Consider the following 19,742-nt stretch of genomic DNA (forward strand, 5'->3'; position numbering starts at 1 on the left):
CATCTACGCCTCCTCTAGCAGTCAGAGACTTAACCTCGCGCCCGAAGGTTGTGTCCAACACAGAGTTTGCCCAACCATTTATTACCGCAGGATACTTTTCCTTCATTTGCTGTTCCTGAAGATGACAAATTTATAAGCATATGACGTCAGAAGATAGTGCCCCGTTAGTACGCCCATTTTTGACCTCAAGTCTTCTCTTCTTATACATCAATTTAATTTTGTTAGTATAATTTTGTTAGTCTAATACATTATGCACTTTCTGTATTCTTTTAATTTCTCCTAAATGGTTTGAGACGTCTACGTCTGTATATACATCGAGTGCTGCAGCCTACTTTGCATATGCTGTTGCTGAAGCGGCCTTTTCGTAACCGTCTATCCTCGTTTGACCGGAAACCCAGCAAAGCAGTTTGCTTCGGCCTAAGCGAAGTTTGTCTATTGCTTGTTTGCATTACAGTACCCTTCTTGATAAAGTGCTGTTTGAGACTATTGTATTAATGACCACCAGACTATCAATATAAATGTATTTGATGTGTCTGTAGCTTAGGTGCGCTTCGTCTGGTAATACTATGAACACATTCAGTCTATGTGAGGTCTTTATTGACTGGCCAATTCAACTTAACCAAACCACTCGTCTTGTATATTTGCTGTTTCCGGCTACAATTTCTGCCAGGAAGGTACTACATTTTCAACATTTCTTGAGAGTTCTATATTCAATATGCTTTAACGTGAGGACCTTTCAATAGAAGGCTCAACCTCAAGGTGTCAAACACGGCTCTAATTGCATGATCAATGGCCCAACTCTCGGCTTCATGTTGCCAAGCTGAACACTTCGTAGACGAATTATCGGTACCAAATAAGTTTTATTCAGGTGTTTCAATCACACATGGATATGGAGTATACCCAAGCTGTCATCATTTTAAGGATAATGGAATCCGGTTGCGAGACAACTCCACCTTGAATTCCATTGCTATTCTATTTCAATCACGAATATTTCCCTGTAATATACTGTAATGCTAGGGCACATCAGATTCATGATACAATTCCACAACTATTAAAGGATGTGAACAACTTGTTCTGAACACCAGGTATAATAATAAATCTTCATCACAATTAAGGGACTGTGATCGAACCTTGTCAACACATTCTGATTGAAATGGCCTTTTACCGTAAATAACTACTTCGAATAATCTGTCAAACCCTCGGTCCCTTGACGAAGCGATAAGGTACAGATAAGTCTTAGTTAAATACATCTACTGATCACATTAACTCTAGGTCAGATGCTACCGGTCAGCGCAGTTTCATACATTTCCCAAAGAAGAGTGAGCACAAATCCACTTTTGCAATTATCAATTGTTATCCACGACAGGCATCTCCTTTACCTTCAATTTTCACAACAGGTCACAACAGCTTAAACAACGGGGTCACGGAAGTGTTTGGTCATATCCCAGAAGAGTCTTTGAAATATTTATGCATAGGTTGCCATAAGTAAAGATAGAGTTTACCCTTGTGGGCGCGCCAAGAGTAAACTATATGCTAAATTCCAAACGAAGAAGACCGCATTACTCCGAAGAGAGCGCTTTATTGCCAACTCCAACGAAGAAGAAACTGCATGGCTTAGTTAAGTATGTTTTATTGTCAACTTCCCCGAAAGTGAATTTATCGCAGTAAGAAACAAGTCGAAGGCAAATGCCAAAGGAAAAAGCCGCCAAAAACTGTCAAAATACGATACAAACCACACCCTCGCGATTCTTGCAAATCCTCAAGCCAGGAATCAAGACCTGAATAAAAGCATCTGCGATACATTTTATCAGGTCACGACTGTCTTGTCCTGCTCCCCGCGGTACAGTTTTCAACGACCGTGATAGGATCGCGCAATTATGCTCCCTTTCGAGTAAGCACCACTCTATGATTGGTTAGCCGTATTTATAAGCGCCACTTATAAGATGCGGTTAATTTGATACGTTTAAAACGTCACTATTAAGATAACGGACATTTCCTACATGGTATTTTGCTCGCCTTTTACGATCCGTATAACCACCGCGGGTAAATTCTTCAGCCCCTAAGCCGTATGGGGAAAATGTTTTATAAAAGTTCTTTTGTTGCTTCTTTCGTTCGTCAATTTCTCATTTATATTCGTTGCTTGAATTTGTTTAAACTTTATCGTATAGTTAAATACTTTTACATATTTTTCACTTTATTTTATTTGAGTCTTTTTGTAGCGAACTAACGTCGATGAGTGCTTTTTACAAAGACCCGGTATTGTGAAAGAAATTCGATTTATTATTTTTAAATTCCTTGGTGGCTCAAATTATCTTCCCTCTTTACAGTCTTGAAATATGTTTTGTTAGATGATTGTTAACAAAACTTGAAATAAAATCATACATATATACACTCACCTAAGCTGATGTGCCATTATATATAAATATTAGGGTGCTTAATATGAGGGCAATATTTTTTTTCGCGCCTACTAAAAATCTGATACATTAGGGTAAATAACTACCTTCATCTTATGGAGGTAAACTGGATTGTATTAAGGCATATAATGTACTGAACAGAAAAGCAGAAGAAATAATTCACTAAATTCATTTTCTGTCAATTGGTATGCCAGACGTTGTCCGGGCAACACCTTTGTTAACTTGCATACACGAAGTACCTTCCCCATTTCTCTCGCACCAATGGAAAAGAAGAATACCATTTGCAAAAGATCTCGAATCGGCCCTGTATTTGTTATCCATATCGAACAAGCAAATTCAATTTATATAAAATCCTAGAGTTTTTGTTATTGTACATATTGTAACGAATTTAGTGCAATTCCTTTTATTTGCAACCTTCTACTAACGTTCGAATCACTAAACTGTTGAATAAATAACTCCACTATTCAATAATGCAAAATGCCCTTTATTAAAGTACTTCACAATAACACTTATACTTCTCAACTGATAGCTTGCTTAAATCAAACTGATTGTCGTGCCTCAACTGTTGCTGCTTTTATACTGTGCGGTTTCCTCGTTGACATATATCTAGGCGCTTCTATTTCCAGAGCTTACTAGTTAGTTAACAGCTATAAAATTACTCAGCTATAACTACAGATGCACGATTTGATAGCTTCTCTCATAACCCATGCGCGTGTATATGTAAGTGATACTTGCACAAGTGATTGCATACTTTTGGGAATATCTCAGATATATGCATGTGTTTGTGCGTTACTCTCCGCTGCTTATATGGATATATGGGTAGACATAATGATTGATTTGTTGATGTGCATACAAGTCACTGCTTAGTATCGGCTTAGAGATGGTAGTATCCCTTAGTGTTGCTAATATTCGTCACAATATAGTAAATAGATTCGCGAAAAAGTTAACCAAAATGCCCCAAGAGTAGTTTACTTTTCCGAAATATTAACTTTTCCAAGGGGTTTTCAAATTTGATAAAATGCAGTAATAAACATAGGTTTTGGGATATAGCACATTGAATTTATTTAAATGACTTAGTTTTAATCATTACAGAGCATAAATTTAGATTTAATTTGTACTGGCTGATTTCAAGTTCACAGAACTGCATATTAATTTATTCACATTGTAAATATCGACGTGCCATACGAAAAGTAATACTGTTTTCACACAGACGGCTTATTGAATAATAAAAACAGTTTTCTACATTAAGACGCTTATTGAGTTCAATCTTCCCTATAAAATTCGAATCTATAATTATTTCATTAGTAGCTAATCGAATGTCTAATGAAGTCAAAAGCACAATGCAACTCTGTTGGCAGCGTTCCACTTCTTAGTTTTTGGTGTGTTCAGTGATTAAAAATGTTATTTGTCAAAATAAATGTCATTGTCTGCATGGCGGAACGATACAAGGTGGCCGCATCGAACAGCTGATTATAACCTTTTTTATTTGATTTGATACATCAACTACCGGCGCAGTACGATTTTGACATTTGTCTATCGAATTTACAAGTACATTGAATTTTTTTTCTGTTTGTAGGTATGTCACCAAGCTGCCACCTTGTATCGTTCCGCCATGATTGTCTGTCATATAGCATTGTCATTTTATTCGCTTGACATTTCATCCTTCATACTAATCGAGCAGTTACTTCTGTGTGAAAGCAAAAAATTTTCGATTTCATTAGAAGGTGAAAAGAGATCATTAAGTTTCTGTGTGCAAACAGTATAACGCTTTAATATTTTTTTAGAAAGAAATCCTATGAAAAAATGTTGTGTTACTTTTCGCATGGCACGTGGATATGTACTTATTAATTTGTAAGAGCTGATTTAAAGAAACAGTCGAGACTTGATAGTTTTTTTTTGTGTTTTGTGTAATAGGTTTTGGCAATTTTCGCCCGGATATTAATAAGATCTTACATCTGATTTGTATCATTATTGTTCTCATAACACTTAATCAAGGTATTGATGCATCCAACTGCTTCCGAAAAACTCATTTTCTGTTGTTGCGTATCTTCCTCGGTAGCTAATTCTTCGTTATCATCATCGGACACTTTGCAATCTTCGTCATCTGTCGTAATTTGAACGTCGTTCCAATTTTCAATGTCGTATATGCTGACGTCAACAACACCCACCTTTGACAATAACACATAAATAGGGGAATACCCGTACTTGTTTTTATTGCCAAACAAATGGTTGAATTTGAAAAAAGCTCAGAAAAGTTAACCAATAGTTAACCTTTTAGAGCGCTACGTGGACGCTCAACCTCGGTAAACTTAGCCGAGCATTTAGCTTTCTCGAGAGTTAAATTTTGGCGATTCTACCGTATTAGCGATTTCTTTTGCTCAATACCAAATTGTATGCTCGATGACATTATAGAATAAGAACTTTATTTTATCGATGTTTTACAGTCTCGTTCTATTTGACGAACGAGACGCTTAACGAACGGTACCTGCATTAGTCTGCTTGTGGTACCAAAGGGGATAAATACAATAAGAGCCGTCACTCGTTATTTTTTTGGCATTTACTCGATGTATACTGAGAGGTAGTCGCTACTTTTTTTTTGGGCGAGATGTTTATAAATGTCTTCTATACATTTTCGTGGGATAATTGTGTTTATTTTTCGACTGTATTAAATTAATTTATTTAATTCTCTTTCCAAAAAACACGTTTGCATAAAGTGACAACGCCGCATGGATAAATGCCAGACAATTAAAAATGTCCCTCTCAGAAAACATTCGGCATCAATTTTTTCAATTTTCAGCGAGATACTCGCCACAGAATAACGAGTGACGGCTCTTATTGTATTTATTCTCTTTGGTGGTACTGTGAAGCTTATGTTTTCGTATTTCGTCAAGCAACAATTATTAAATTTGTTTTCATGCCTTGTTTCTGGCACTTCGTTTTCGCTTTCACAGCAGCTGGTCGTGATAGAGAATGCCGAGATAACGTAAGAGTCGGCTGTTATCGTTTTGATTATCGTTTTGCCAGTCATATGGCTAATTGTGCTACAAACAGACGAACGACGATCGTTTTGTACACGATAGCGTCAAAGGTAATGAAGTTGTTAATCTAAGGCTGTGATACGTAGACGCGAAGAAAAACATTTCTCCAGAAAATTGAGCACCCTAATAATCATAAGCACTTAAAGCTGGTTGTGTGTTGTAACAAGGACTGAAAAATAATGAGAATTCCACATATTAACAGACAGAAAGTATTAACCTATGTGGCTAGTCAGCGCCATCAACACATACTAACTTATATACAATACATCAATACATATAATCACATATGTACTTTTACTTAGTTAAAACCATGTTTTTGAACTTCGTAAATATGTTTATAAGGAACACCCACACACACACTTGTCAACTTTAAAAAGATACCTGACACAAAGCTAACGCACAAACAGGTAAATACCAACTTATGTACATAAGAAAGCTTGGAGCAAAACAAGAAGCTCACTTACACACACGCACACATCCATATATGGTGCACATATATGTAATTATATACAATTGTATGTTTGATGTTGTGTGCATAAAAAATTTTCAACGTCATAAACGAAAGTGAAATCTGCTAATGAATTCTTCAACCGTTGAATAGTTTTCGGTAATTACTATACCAGACCAAATCAAACAACAACAACAAAAATAGACTTTTAAGTTCAAGAAAAATTACTGGTGCGGACACACCAATCAACCGAATAAAAATTACAATCAATGATTTATTACGAATAATGTTGCTTATGAAGATGAAGTAAAGAGCAAATTTTCGTTACCGCATAAAACTCAGTAGAAATATGGATGAGCTTATACAAGAAATATGGAAGGTGGAGACGTATTTATTTACGTATGCTGTAAAATATACTTTTAATGTTTGTGGTCCGCCAAAAAATAATCACTTTTTTAAGATTGTCGATTGGGAAAAAGTGAAAGTCTTTTGGTATACAATTTTGCTAAACGCGCATGACTTCTGCTAGATCGAAGTCTTGTAATCTTGCAAGATTTACTCTTTCATCGTTTACTTAAACTAAAAAGCGCACTCGGCTCTAAAATAATTAACCTCCCCAACATAATATTTTTTTTGAGAATCTTAAATTCTTTTTTGAAGAATATTTCGAGCAAATTTCAGAATAATTTCGGCACTATTCCCAAATAAGTTGTATTTCGCGGCGCCTTCGGTATTACTTTTGGAAGGATAGTCCCGATATACTTGGGTTCGTTGACGTGACCATTACTGCAATATCTGCGAATAATTTGGGGTTACATTCAGGATTACGCTCGAAGTGAAGAGATATCTCTCACACACACACATGTAGCCATCAGCCGAAGCTCTTAATCACACATACACACTCACATGCATATACTACAAATATACATGTATATAGCTGTTAACCAAGCATGCGGTACAATTGTTCTCGAACTGTTCGCGAAATTACTATACCTTAGGAGAAATGCGTGATCGAGAAAACCGAGAGTATAAAAGCAGTGCAAGCTGAGGAATTAGTAATCATTTAAGCACGCCAAAGTAGTCTTATAAAGACCATTTTGCAATGCAGAATATTCCAGTTATTTATTCGACAGTTTAGCGATACGAAAGTGCATAATTGTCAGAAATCCCCAGAATTCGTTACAATACTTTTCTGCGCACTTGATATTGTTTAGAGATTTTAGGCGATGTAGTTTTAGCGTAGCAAACGCTGGAATTTGGGGGCAGCTAGGCAACAATCAGAAAATATCAGATGACGACCAGCAGCCTAAAGCGATACGCACAATTTCCAGAAAAATAATCTTTCGTATACATTAAGCGAAATTGCCGCTTGGTCCTTCACACCTTGCAGTGGAGCTTGATTTCTAGCTCTGTGGAAGGCAAGCTGTTACGGTGCGGGTTACCCTTAAGCTAGGTCCACATAAGAGGAGAAAAGGCGGTGGTGCCCAGCCACGAAATCAGCATATTTAACTACTCGCGCTAGCTGACAATGGAGAAGGGGCTGGTATGCAAGTTGCACCTGGCAATGCATGGACGACGTGGCGGATATCTTTGGGCCATTTACTTCCCCATCGCATGAGAATGCACGACCCCTTATCCAAAGCTCAGCCTCTGGGCGTGGACCGATGCAACAGAGGCTACCATTTTCCACTTCCCCTCCCGACGGGATCTTACTCACTTCCGTTGGTGGTGCTTAGTTTTTATAACTTCTGTTTCTGTCCAGATACTCCGATGGTTCTGTGACTGTTGGTCAGCACACTATTCAGTTCCTATCATAACGACTTCCAGCTGTTGCCTTATGATAACCTTCGCGGCTATTATGACAATGCCCCTATTCAGTTGGTGCAGCCCAGCTGTTGCACCCCTAAACCCCCTGTTTCTGCAAAGGTTCCTCGTAGCCCCTGTTTTTCAGCTAGACCCGCGATCGTTCCCTTAACTGTTTCCGGCCAGCGGCCCACCGTAGGGGTGGTCTCCGATACCGTCTGCCCATTACTACGCCGTCCGTCACATACCGTTTAGGCTACCTCACACCATCTCAACCCCCCCCCCCCTTTCTCTTTGTAAGAAAAGCGTTTGCTTCTGTCGTGTTCTGATGTGTTATTAATTTTAGCTATTCATTTTAACTAATTCATGTAAATTTGTTGTAATTAAAGTTAAACTCAATACTAACAATCATAAATTATCTTTTTGCAGGGGAGGCAGAAAAAGTCAAAACGTTGATCAGATTGCGTGCGGAACTCTCTCCGCTGTTTACAGGCAAACGCAATGCCTCCAAATATGCTTGGGCGTAAGTATAAATTTTTTAAGTGAATTCGAAAATAAGTTTCAAAAAAATCGAATAACCAAGCTATTCTTTTGTTGGTTTAAGACATTACACTTAGTATTTAAGAAAAGAAATTAAATTAAAACAACTTTCTAAAATTAATTTTTTTAATAAACCGAACTAAGCCGTGTTTATCCATCCTACACTCATACTTTTTTCTTTCTTTCTCTTCTCCTTCTTTATTTTTCACCAAATTTTCCCGCAACCTTCATTCCATTCGCAACAACAATCCATTATTGTAATATGCCCCATCCTCCCAATGCCACTTCTTTTTCGCTTCCATCCCAAACTATTTGTAGGGTTGTCGAGCGCAAATTGAATGTTCCGCTGCCGCTTTCGAAGATCATCAAAAAATGGAATAATCTCCTACAGGAATATAAGGTAAGTACGAGCTCCAATTAGCAAATGAATTTTATCGATCACAGTTACTAATATCTAAATTTTTCATGTCGATTCATCAAATTGCTTTAACTACATTCACCTCGCACTCATTTTTCTATTCCGTCACGAAATCCGCATCCAGGCCATCAAAATGTCCGAGGAGCCGAAACGTCGTGAATGGCCGTTCTTCACACTCATGGATGTGTACTTCAGCGATCAAGTTAACGATCCGTCGCTACGTCTATTCTCCTCAACAAAAACACTCCGCGAAACTATTGATGACAGCGTTTTTGAAGAGGATCCCATAATTGTATCCGCCATTGAGGCAGCAACTTCGGGTGCTTACATGGACATTGACGAGCTCATACGACGACAAAAAGAGCGCGCCGAAAAGAAATATGCGCTGAGTGGTGGTAACATTGGCGATTACAAATACGACATCAAGCCTATGTTGCAGAATAGTAAATTTAATAGCAATGACACGTTGAAACTCTCAAAGAGCGTAGACGATTTGAGTATGCAACAGTACAAAATCAAAGATGAGCTAATGCGTCAACACGAGCAAGAACAACAAGAGAATATACTCAAGATTAAACAGCATGCGCGTCAACAGCAGCAGCAGCAACAACAACAACAACAACAGCAACAGCAAGCTCAACAACAGGCACAACGCGAACGTGAGCGGGAGCGTGAACGTGAGCGTGAACGCGAGCACGAACAGCAAGTACAACAGCAACGTTATTTGCATGCTGCAGCTGGGCAACAACAATTAGCGCCACCGCCATCGCCTCATGCGACACATCGCTTGCATCAGCAGCCAACACCGCCACCAGGGTTGCAACATGCCTTACAACAACAACATCAACATTTGTTGCACCAACATCAACAACAACAGCAGCAGCAGCAACAACAACAACAACACTTGCAACACCAACAACAGCAGCAACAACGCCAACAACAGTTGCATCAACAACAACAAAAACATCAGCAACAACAACAACAGTTACAACAATTGTCACCGCCCATTGCATTACCACCACCACAAACACCACCCACTACTGCACAACAAATACACATACAAACAGCTCAACATCAGGCTACTCAGCAACAGTTGCATTTGCAGCAGCAACAACAACAACATAATCCACAACAACCACAACAATCGTATGCCGATCCAAACACCATCGATCAGTACCTGCTCTCTTGGAATAATTTCCATGGTAATATGTGTCGCGGCTTTCATACACTGCAAAAGGACGAAAAAATGGTCGATGTTACGATTGCGGCCGGTGGAAAAATATTCAAAGCACACAAACTCGTAAGCATGACACTGAAATTGACACTCCTTGATGGAAACACGAAGGTCCTGTAATAATTATTTTACACGCAATTTAAATACTTATTCCCCTCTGTTTCGAATATTATTCATCGTTTAAATCTCATCTTAATATATCCGATAAAACGAGGCCTAAAAATGGTATGCGTTTCGTGATCGTTCAGTGGAAAACCTATCTAAGTATTTGTTTAAAAAACGTTCTATCTCTTCATAAATTCAACATGTTTCTAGTTAAAGTTGGACGTTTAAATTGTAGATGGGTTTTATTTCGAGAAAAACTCTCAGATTGGGCACTTTTGAACTGACCGCTGAAATATAATCATATTCCACTCACAGCCAACGACTATCGTTAGTCCTTAGTTCGCAGGTGTCGTCCTAAATTATTACGATTTGACACAAATTGGTCCTATTTCTGACCTCGAGTCGTCTTCTTTTCTTAGGTAGTTACCATAGTTATGGCTTACAACTGAACTTAGTCAGCTGACAAAATTTAGCAAGTCCTTTGTTTGCCATCCGCGACTCGTTCCAGTTCCATCAACGCCTAGGCATATATGCCTGACTCAAAAAGTGAAGTCCTCTTCCGATGCAGATAAAGTTTCACCAGCTCAACAGTAACGGAACGGGGACGGTAGCGAAAGCATTTTGCTCATTAAACAGTACGATGCAACATCGCCAGTTTCAATTCCAAATTGGCTCCGTGGTCATGCCATTAGAATGTCAAGCAAAGTTATCCCGCCAAGCAGTATTCCCTGTCTTACTAGGATAATGCCTCGATTGCGCTAAACTACTTACGATCTTTGACATGATGGACATTTGTATATAATTTGACGAGATATACTTTCGAGGAAATGAAGTCAGTGCACATCTTACAACTGGTGCTTAATTGTGTTTTTTCTGTTTACATTTTGCTCTGAGAAACTAAATTTCGAGAGTTTTATAAACCACTACCGACTGCTGATCCTTTATATATTAATTAAAATTAGTAATTGCTTCCCGGAGCACAGCAACATACCATATATTTTTTAGAATTTTTTTATTGCAAAGTTAGGCAGTGTTTCTCTCTGTTTCAGTGGTCCTACATTTGTTCTGAACGAGTTCAATTCCTATTATTTTTCAAGAAAATGTTCTAGGAAAATATTTAGTTAGAGTTATCTTCGTTCGATAGCAGCGTTTGAGGAACGAGTAAACAAAAAAATACAATCTACTCTATGAAGAATTTCGTTGTTTCATATAGCCAACTTAAGAGATAAAAAAAATTGTAAGGCGCGATAACCTCCGAAGAGATCTTAGGCCGATCTTCTCTTCCAATTTACGTGGTGCTCCTCTTGATTTTCCCTGGCCGGACGGGACCTACATGTTTTATGCCGACTCCGAACGGCATCTCGGCTGCATATTTTCAGCGCACTTGATATTGTTTTAGAGCAGACGTCGGCAAAATGAAAATGCAGATGTGGTAGTGGGAGCGCGATGATCGCGCACATGACGTGATGCATCGTTTTGCGTTGTTCATTCGATTATTAGCAAGTAACAAGACAAAATCTTTTGTTATTATTATGTACTCCTAATATACATATGGACAACATTCGTTGTTGTTGTTGTTGTATTAACGACAAAGACATCCCCGAAGGTTTTGGGAAGTGTTATCGATGTTGATGGTCCTTTGCTGGATATAGATCCGATACATTCCGGTAACAAAGCACCATTAAGGTACTATCCCGACTATCTCGGGAACGATTTATATAACCACATTAAACTTTCTAGGCCATCCCGCCCCCCACGCCCTAGTTCCATGAGGAACTTGCGCCAGAACCTCGCCTTCTAAATATGTGTATGAGACATTCATATTTTTAACAGGATTACCCTCGTATAGGTCAGGTTGACAATTGGATTACGGAAGCTTTGAAGCTATAAAGCTTTGTATTGCGCTTATCAACCCCATGAATCGTCAACATTGCGAGCGATGCATCCAATCGATGTTACTGCGACAAATGCTCAGCCATTACTAAGCGAGAGAGAATAAGAATACTTGTGAATTGAGTGCGAGCAATTGTTTCACTGTTTGCCTACGTCTTCGCCACCGATTCAAACCCGACGTTTTTCCTACCATGGAACATGGTTGCGGAACCTTCCATATCTGCGATTTATCGTTGTCGTTTTCAACCTAACAGCCTATTTTCTTCGACTCAGCTGTCAATATGCTGTATGAAATTCATTCCAAGGCAAGGCCTAGGAATTTGGCTTTTTACATAAAAACTAATAATTAACGAAATCATCCCTATGGTAAGGCCCTCTAGATACCAGATAAAAATCTTCTCGACTTACCGTAGTAGGGCTTTCACCTTTAATAGAAAGAAACAACCAAATCTTGTTCTGACAATTAACCCAAAGCAAGGATCTTAACAAGATGCTTAATATCTCGTAAGGTGAAGTTATTGAATATATGCAGTGCACTTAAATTGACGTCTGTGATAGTTTTTGTATGAGGGGATCGATTTGTAAACGTCCACGTGTATACGAAAAGTAGTACTTTCAAAATTGTTTACATAGAAATTTGTATGGAACGTCCCTATAAGGGTTTCCCAATTCTATTCTTGTTATGTGTAAGCCTGGAAGGAGTGTTTTCAAAATGCAAAACTGACAAAAACGGCTTTTTCGGTCTTCTGTAGGTAAGCTTCTATGAATGGAAACATCTTGAACAACACAAGGGATGATAACAATTCGCCGCTTTGCTACTATGACACTTGATGCGAAGGGTGGAAAGTTTATGTTTGGGTTAGTCACCTCCTCGACAATAATTGAAGAATGATCGCTCTGTTACATAGCTAAAAGAAGGCATCCGGTATAAAGTAAAAGCCAAACATGCCCAAGCTTGGCTTTGTTCCTGACTAAAAGAGTGATCCGTTTTCCGAAAGTTTGTTATCAATTCTCTGTTAAAACTTCCCGCACTTTAAATTGTTTATTTGTTCAAGTTTACATAAAACTTGAAACGAAACGACACTGAAGATGGCACAACGCCGAAACCGGGTTGTCCCCATACCAAACTTGGCAAGAGACTAGGAAAATCAACAAACCAAAATTAATCACTTTAAATTGTTTTTAATTCACCAAAAAATACCATAAAAGGCTAAAACTGAAGTTAGTCATTCCGTTACTTTGATACTGGTCGTTGGTGGGGTAAGCCAACACAATATTTCTATACCTTGGTGCCCAGTCATATATAAACTTTAGCAAGGCCGACTCTGTTCACTTGCACATTGCTCTTTAGGTGCTTAAAACACCCTAGAAAATATTTTCAATTAAAAGCAACATAAGCTAATAAACGTGATGACATATCTCTAAATGTATCTGGACATTTCCTGATCAGTGACTGACCTAACTAAGGTTAAACTGGCATGAGTCCATAGTATTACTAGAAGTTTGCTCAACAAATAAACTGGACTCTATAAGAACGGAGATTTTTTTTATAAATTATAGACCGAGTTATTTCTAAGACCAACATTACTTGCTGCTTTTAGATCTGATAGCTGTGTCACTCCTAGTAGCTAAAATCTTAGCCGTGCTGGCACAGTACTTGTTCGATCGTTTTCTCATACAACCCACACTTCCTACACCTGATATCACTAACGAGCCCCGCATTTTAAAGCATGTAAAGCCAGAAGTCAGTGTCTAGCCAGAATACCCATTATAAAACTACAGTCCTCTCATTTATTGAAAAGAGTTACTTTTAATTAAAGTGAAAAAGAGCGTATGTCAACTGCAAAAAATGTAACTAAATAAAAATAAATAACATACTTTTGCTTTCCGGCGATCAAACATGGGGTATGCTCAAAGGCAGTCATTATTTTGCAAGCTTGATGGGAATAGAGACGCAATGGTTGTTTGCCATACCAAATTGTTTAATGTTTTTTCATATATAAAAAGCTTGTGTGTAGTGAGATTTTAGCAAACAGGCACAATTTCTCTCCAATTTTGTCTTCTTTTGCTGTCGATCCTAATTTTCTGTAATATTAATAAGTATTATATTAATCCGCTAATCATATTTTCCATAATTTAAGGTTCTTTCGGTTTGCAGTCCATACTTCCAACAAATATTCCTCGACAATCCATCAAGTCATCCCATACTTTTAATGGCCGATGTAGAGGCCCCGCATATGGCAGGATTACTGGATTTTATGTATAGTGGGCAGGTAAGTTTGGCCTAATGGGAAACAATTCGGTTTTTATTATTTATTTAAGATTATGGCTTTGCATTTCTTGGATTAATCTAGTAAATTGAATAATCAACTGTTAAATTATTAAAATATAACAGCTGTTTAGCTAATCTTACGAAATATTAATTGAGTAAATTGAAAAATTACATAACAAAACTACTCAATTCTGAGAACTACAATTAAATTAATCATAATTTCAAATTTCCGTAATTACAACGAGCTCTCTTTATGCGCCCATAACAATAAACTCGACTACGATTAAGCATTCGTACTTAAACCAAATATTTGATCGATTATGGTAATTGTAAACACAGATAAAGATGACGACTTTCAGTAATTGCAGTATTTTCAACTACGACTACCTTAATCAGAGTATGACGGTTATGATTGCAGCAATCGTAACTTTAAAAACTTTGGAATTCTGATCAAAGCAATCGTTAACTTAGATTCACTTGATTACATCTATTTTCATTATTGCATAGCTATTATAACTTACATATACCCATAATTCAAATAAAAATCCGTCCAATAAAAAAAAATTTAACTATTTTCAAATGATTTCCAGTCGCGAATTGGAAAATCATTTACATATTTGTTAGTCAAATAATTTACTACTCTATTAATTTCGCTTTTTTTACTACTCTATTTAATATCGCTAAAAAACAAAGCACTAATCAAAATTATTACTTATTAAATAATCGCACAGTTCTACCACAATAACTATTTTAAAAAGTCAAAAACAAATCAATTACATACCTATTTTTTACGCTCAACCTTTTCATAGGTAAATGTCAAGTATGAGGATCTACCAGTTTTCCTAAAAGTGGCGGAAGCAATGAAAATTAAAGGATTACACACTGAGGTAAGTTAAAAATCCCCTTTCCAAGTTTAATGCTGAACTCCTAGAAGTTAATAGGGATATGAAGTTCCTTTGGGCATACAAATTAGTTTCTGTAATCGGGACTAATTCGGGATCATTTGTCTTGGAAGAACATATTTCATATTTCACATATTTCGGGACTACTTCAAGGCTGCCCTGGGTGCTGTTTCGGGGTCGTTAGCAATTTTCCTTAGAATAATTTTGGGAATTCTTCGAAACAATTACGGGATAATTTAAGGCTGTTGCGGTATAGCTTCGCGATTCCTTTATGGATTATTTCGAAACCATTTCTATATTCACTTAGAAATCATATTATGATAGTTTTAATAATGACAACAAGATAATTTCAGTACCATTTTCAATTATATTTAAGTTTATTTCGAGATAAATTAAAATAATTTTGGGACATTTTCAGGTCTTTCCGGAATCAATTCGAAACTATCTTCGGATTATTATACGACAATCTCCTCAACTTTTTTAGATATTTTTTTTTCGACGGCTAAAGGATTGTTTCGGGACTGATTCGGAATGGTTTTTGCTGCAGCTTTTGAATTTTTCTAGGGTTGTATCGAAAAATATCGGGACGACTTCCGTACTGTTATGGTGGCAGTTCATTTTTTAGAAACAAGCACGTAATGTTTTATAAGAAACAAAAAAAATTGTCGAGATGCTTGAGCTCTTCCATAACGGTATTTTTTTTTAATAGCTCGAGTCATCTTAGATCATACTTCTAAAAAAGCCTAACATGACTTTTGCTACATATGTTCGAGGTTTGAAATAAGTTCTGAAATCCCATCATATGGAAAATGTAACTACTCTGGAATGAGTATAAGAATCTATGAGAGTATTTTCAAGATAAATAAATAATAATTAATTCTCTTCCCCGAATTTCTCAGTCAGAGTCTCACCTCACAAATTTTTATTTATATTCTAGAAAAACATTAACGACGACAAGGACTCTAGCTCTTCACAAGATGGCGACTCAGCACTTCCTGCAACCGGACCGGACACCTTATGTCACTTTGATCGTAACACACATAGTGTCAACATAACCGGACATCATTTCGGACAACCTCCATTACAGCCACAACAGCCATCAGCACCACCCCCACTTCCACACTCAAATGCTCAAGTAGCGCACGAACACGGTATGAATGGCACCAGCGGACCAATCTCACCATCACCTGGTTTTGCCAGCTTCCGTGATCACATCAAGTCTAAGGCCAGCTTTGCTGAGACATTTATGAAGAACATTAGTCGTAACAATAACAACAACAGCAGTTTAACTAATTACAATCATTTGACCAACTCATTGCCAGACTCAACAGCTATAACACACAAACCAGACAATTTCGCCATTTTACAAGCGAACAGCAAAAAGACCTTGGACACATCAAGAAAACCGCATAAATACCTGGCCAAACGTAAGATTTTGATGCATTACAATGAGGAATTGAATGAGAAACGTAGAAAGGAAATGGAAAACTATGTGAATGAAGCGAAAACAAATAATAACTTGGAAGTTACGTTAATGGATGCAACAACAACCACAGGAAAAGCTGTAGTACCAGAGCCTTTGGGGCTTACATCAACAGTATCGGTAAGCGCTATCGGAAATAGCAGCAACAGCAGCAGCAATAACTATAAAATAAGACTCATGGAGAAACATCAAAATGACACAGCGGCAGCGGCAGCAGCTGCTGCATCTCTAGACGCCTCTCTCTTAACAAAGCACAGCAGCTCATCCAACAATGAAAAGGAATCGAATGGTCCAGGCAAAGATGCAACACCAATGGAAGAAGAAGCTACAGAAGCATTGAATCTCGTACAAAATAGTGGTAGCGCACACGAAGGGTCGAAGAGTGCAGCTGAGATTAATGGAAATGTCAAGGAGACAACAGCAGCTACAGCCTCTATCATACCACTTGTACCGTTAATCAATATCAAAGTTGAACAACCAGATTTGAGCTATAACATGAGCAACAATATCGGTTGTGGTCTCAGTAGTGGAGCAAGTAGTAGTGGTTATAGTATTGGGGGACGTAGTAGCACGAGCACCTCAGATGAAGACGAATTGGAACGTGAACGCGAACGTGAGTTGGAACGTGCATTAGAACGTGAACGAGAATATGAATGTGAAAGAGAACATGAGCGAGAGCTTGCTATAGAACGTGATAGGGAGCGTGAGAGTGATCGAGAACGTGAACACGAACGTGACTGTGAACGTGAACGCAACCAATTTAATACCGATTACAATAAAGACGAAGGTGAAATTGATTCGAACAACAACAACAGCAAAGAAACGACAAATTTGAATAAGAATGCCGCTCTAATACAAGCAATCACGCGCAAGTTAGATCAACATCCGAAAAGCGATAACAACAATAATCACACAGAACTAGATCTAAGTAATGCACACTTGGCTAGTTTAGGTTTAGTAGCAGCTATTAACGATAACGAAACCGTTAAGAATATAGCGACAGCAGAAATTTTATGCGGCCTTAAGAGTAAAGTTTTCAAAATGGAAAAAATAGACGAAGGGCAGCGAGAACGCGAACGTGAGCGTGAGAACTGTCGAAATTTGAGTGAGATAAAGAATGCGGGCGTTTAACAATTGAGCGCGCTGAAGCGTACAGCGCATTGAGGGTTAGGTATAGGCAGGGGCAGGGTTAGCAATTGAGGGAACGTAAAATGGGTGGGTTCGAAAGATGTGGATGAAAGCTACAACTTTTTTTGTTTATTTATTTATAATTTTTTTTATTGTAGGCTTTTCAAGCATTTGTTGATATGTCGAAGTGCATTTGTTGTATTTTCTATAATATTTGTTAATTGATATTTATTTATTTTTTATATTTATGCATCCATATTTTTTATTTCATCATTAATCTAAGTAGTAAGTACGCATGCATAGGTAGTAGTAGGATTTATGAAAAATAAATAACAGAAGTAAAATATATAAAGAAAGAAGTTAAAAAGAAAATGTAAAAAAAATTTACCAACTTTTTTAACTAAATTTGTAATGAAAATATTAAATTTAACACCGGAGCAAATTAATAATTAAATTTTATTGAACGCAAGCAAAATTATTTGAAAATTGTTTAAAAAAAAGTTTAACATTTAATTTTATTTTTTATTATTTTTAGTAAACCCGAAGCGGGATTCTTGTTCTGTGAAACGATGAAATGAAAAAAAAAAATTATAAATTTTTGTTTGAATTTTTCTGTTTTTCATTTCACCACTTTATAGCAAAAAGACTTCCCTAACAGGAGGCAGTTCTTATTCTTTGTAGTAATAAAGCGAAAAACGCACAATTAACATTTTTATTACGAAAGTTATTTTTTTCTATTTATGCCTTCATAGAACCAGCATAACCTTCTGGTTTTCAGCTAAAAAAAGGACACTTGTGAAAATTTTTTTTAACTATGTAGAAAGCAGAACAGAAAAAAATGTGTTATCACATTTTTGATTCATTGAAATTCCTTTTTATAAATTAAAAATTTAAATTTACTAGATTACCTAATTTCAACGCTATCATTATAAACTAAAACACAATATTTATATATGTGGAGAAAGACAACTAAATAAATAAATAAAAAACATAAACAATTTATTTATTGCTGCAGCTTAACTTGCCAGCTCAATTTTATTTCCCTTTCGAAAGTTTTTAAACAATATATCTTATATAATATTAGAGGAAAAATGAAAACAGAAATTTGTAAAGAAAAAAAAATAAATCACAGCAAACCTTAATAATCCTCAATAAATATAACTATATAAGAGTTATGCTTATTTTTAAATTATTATAGTTTTAAGTGCATCGAATATCATTACAATTAAAATTCTCGATAGAATATATATTTTTCAGAAATTGTTTTCTTTTTTCCTTTTATATGTAAAATGTTTTTTTTTTGTAATAAATGATGAGTAAAATTCAAAATTGTTTTTGCATAAATTTGGGCATTAAATGTAAAGAAAATAGTAAGATAATTAAAAATACGATATTTATATAATGGGCGTTGCGAACAACCTCGATTTAAAAAAAAATCAAAAGTAAACTCTAGCGTCTAGCGTCTTAAAATTTACACTTTGCTTAATCCAAAATTAAATGAACTGAAAAATCTAGACACCCAAAATAACTTTTGATTTTCGAGTTTCAAAAATAATCACAGATATTTCAATAAATACGAAAAAAAAAAAAAACAAATATCAAAATAATTTTGCTCAATAAATAAATATTTTTCTAATATCCTCCGAAATTATTTTTTGCTAAATTTTTACAAATAATTATTTCGAACCCGCGATCTTACAAATCAGTAGGCCGATTAAACAACAAAAATTTTTAATACATCCCAGAGCACGGGGAAAAAAGTGTCAATAAAATATGACACTATGGCAGCATTGCCAGCAAACAAGTCCAATTTTCACATCCATTCTGCAACAGATGTCGCAGTGTTGTGAATATCAATTGGCACGAACTAGAATAGAAGTAGGATTAATGAAGACAAACAAAAAACCGCTGCGATGGCTGGATGGTTATAGCAGCGGCGCCTAAACGTTGGCGATGAAGGAATTTAGCAGTTCCCGAAATGGATCTATACAACGAGCTTTGGCAGTTGTCTAAATTTTTTCTTTCTTCTATTCTAATTAAAAATTTTTTTCAATTAAGAAAAAA

At 36.6% G+C, this 19,742-nt stretch overlaps 1 protein-coding gene across 2 annotated transcripts in view; it reads left to right on the plus strand.

Moving 5' to 3' along the window:
* The window catches only part of LOC137236619 (uncharacterized), an 81,158-nt gene extending 61,960 nt beyond the window's left edge, over positions 1-19,198 (plus strand). Inside the window, exons 2-7 of one of the 2 annotated variants that reach the window (XM_067759438.1) lie at positions 8,133-8,226; positions 8,562-8,643; positions 8,786-9,961; positions 14,035-14,166; positions 14,975-15,052; positions 16,005-19,197. In XM_067759438.1, coding sequence (XP_067615539.1) covers positions 8,133-8,226; positions 8,562-8,643; positions 8,786-9,961; positions 14,035-14,166; positions 14,975-15,052; positions 16,005-17,681 — 3,239 coding nt within the window. In that variant the 3' untranslated portion in view covers positions 17,682-19,197. Of the gene's footprint in view, positions 1-8,132; positions 8,227-8,561; positions 8,644-8,785; positions 9,962-14,034; positions 14,167-14,974; positions 15,053-16,004 lie in introns of both variants that reach the window. The other variant, XM_067759439.1, reaches the window with a different exon arrangement.
* The last annotated feature ends 544 nt before the right edge of the window (positions 19,199-19,742 follow it).

The sequence above is a fragment of the Eurosta solidaginis genome, chromosome 1, assembly GCF_040869045.1.
Source record: "Eurosta solidaginis isolate ZX-2024a chromosome 1, ASM4086904v1, whole genome shotgun sequence".
NCBI classification, from domain to species: domain Eukaryota; kingdom Metazoa; phylum Arthropoda; class Insecta; order Diptera; family Tephritidae; genus Eurosta; species Eurosta solidaginis.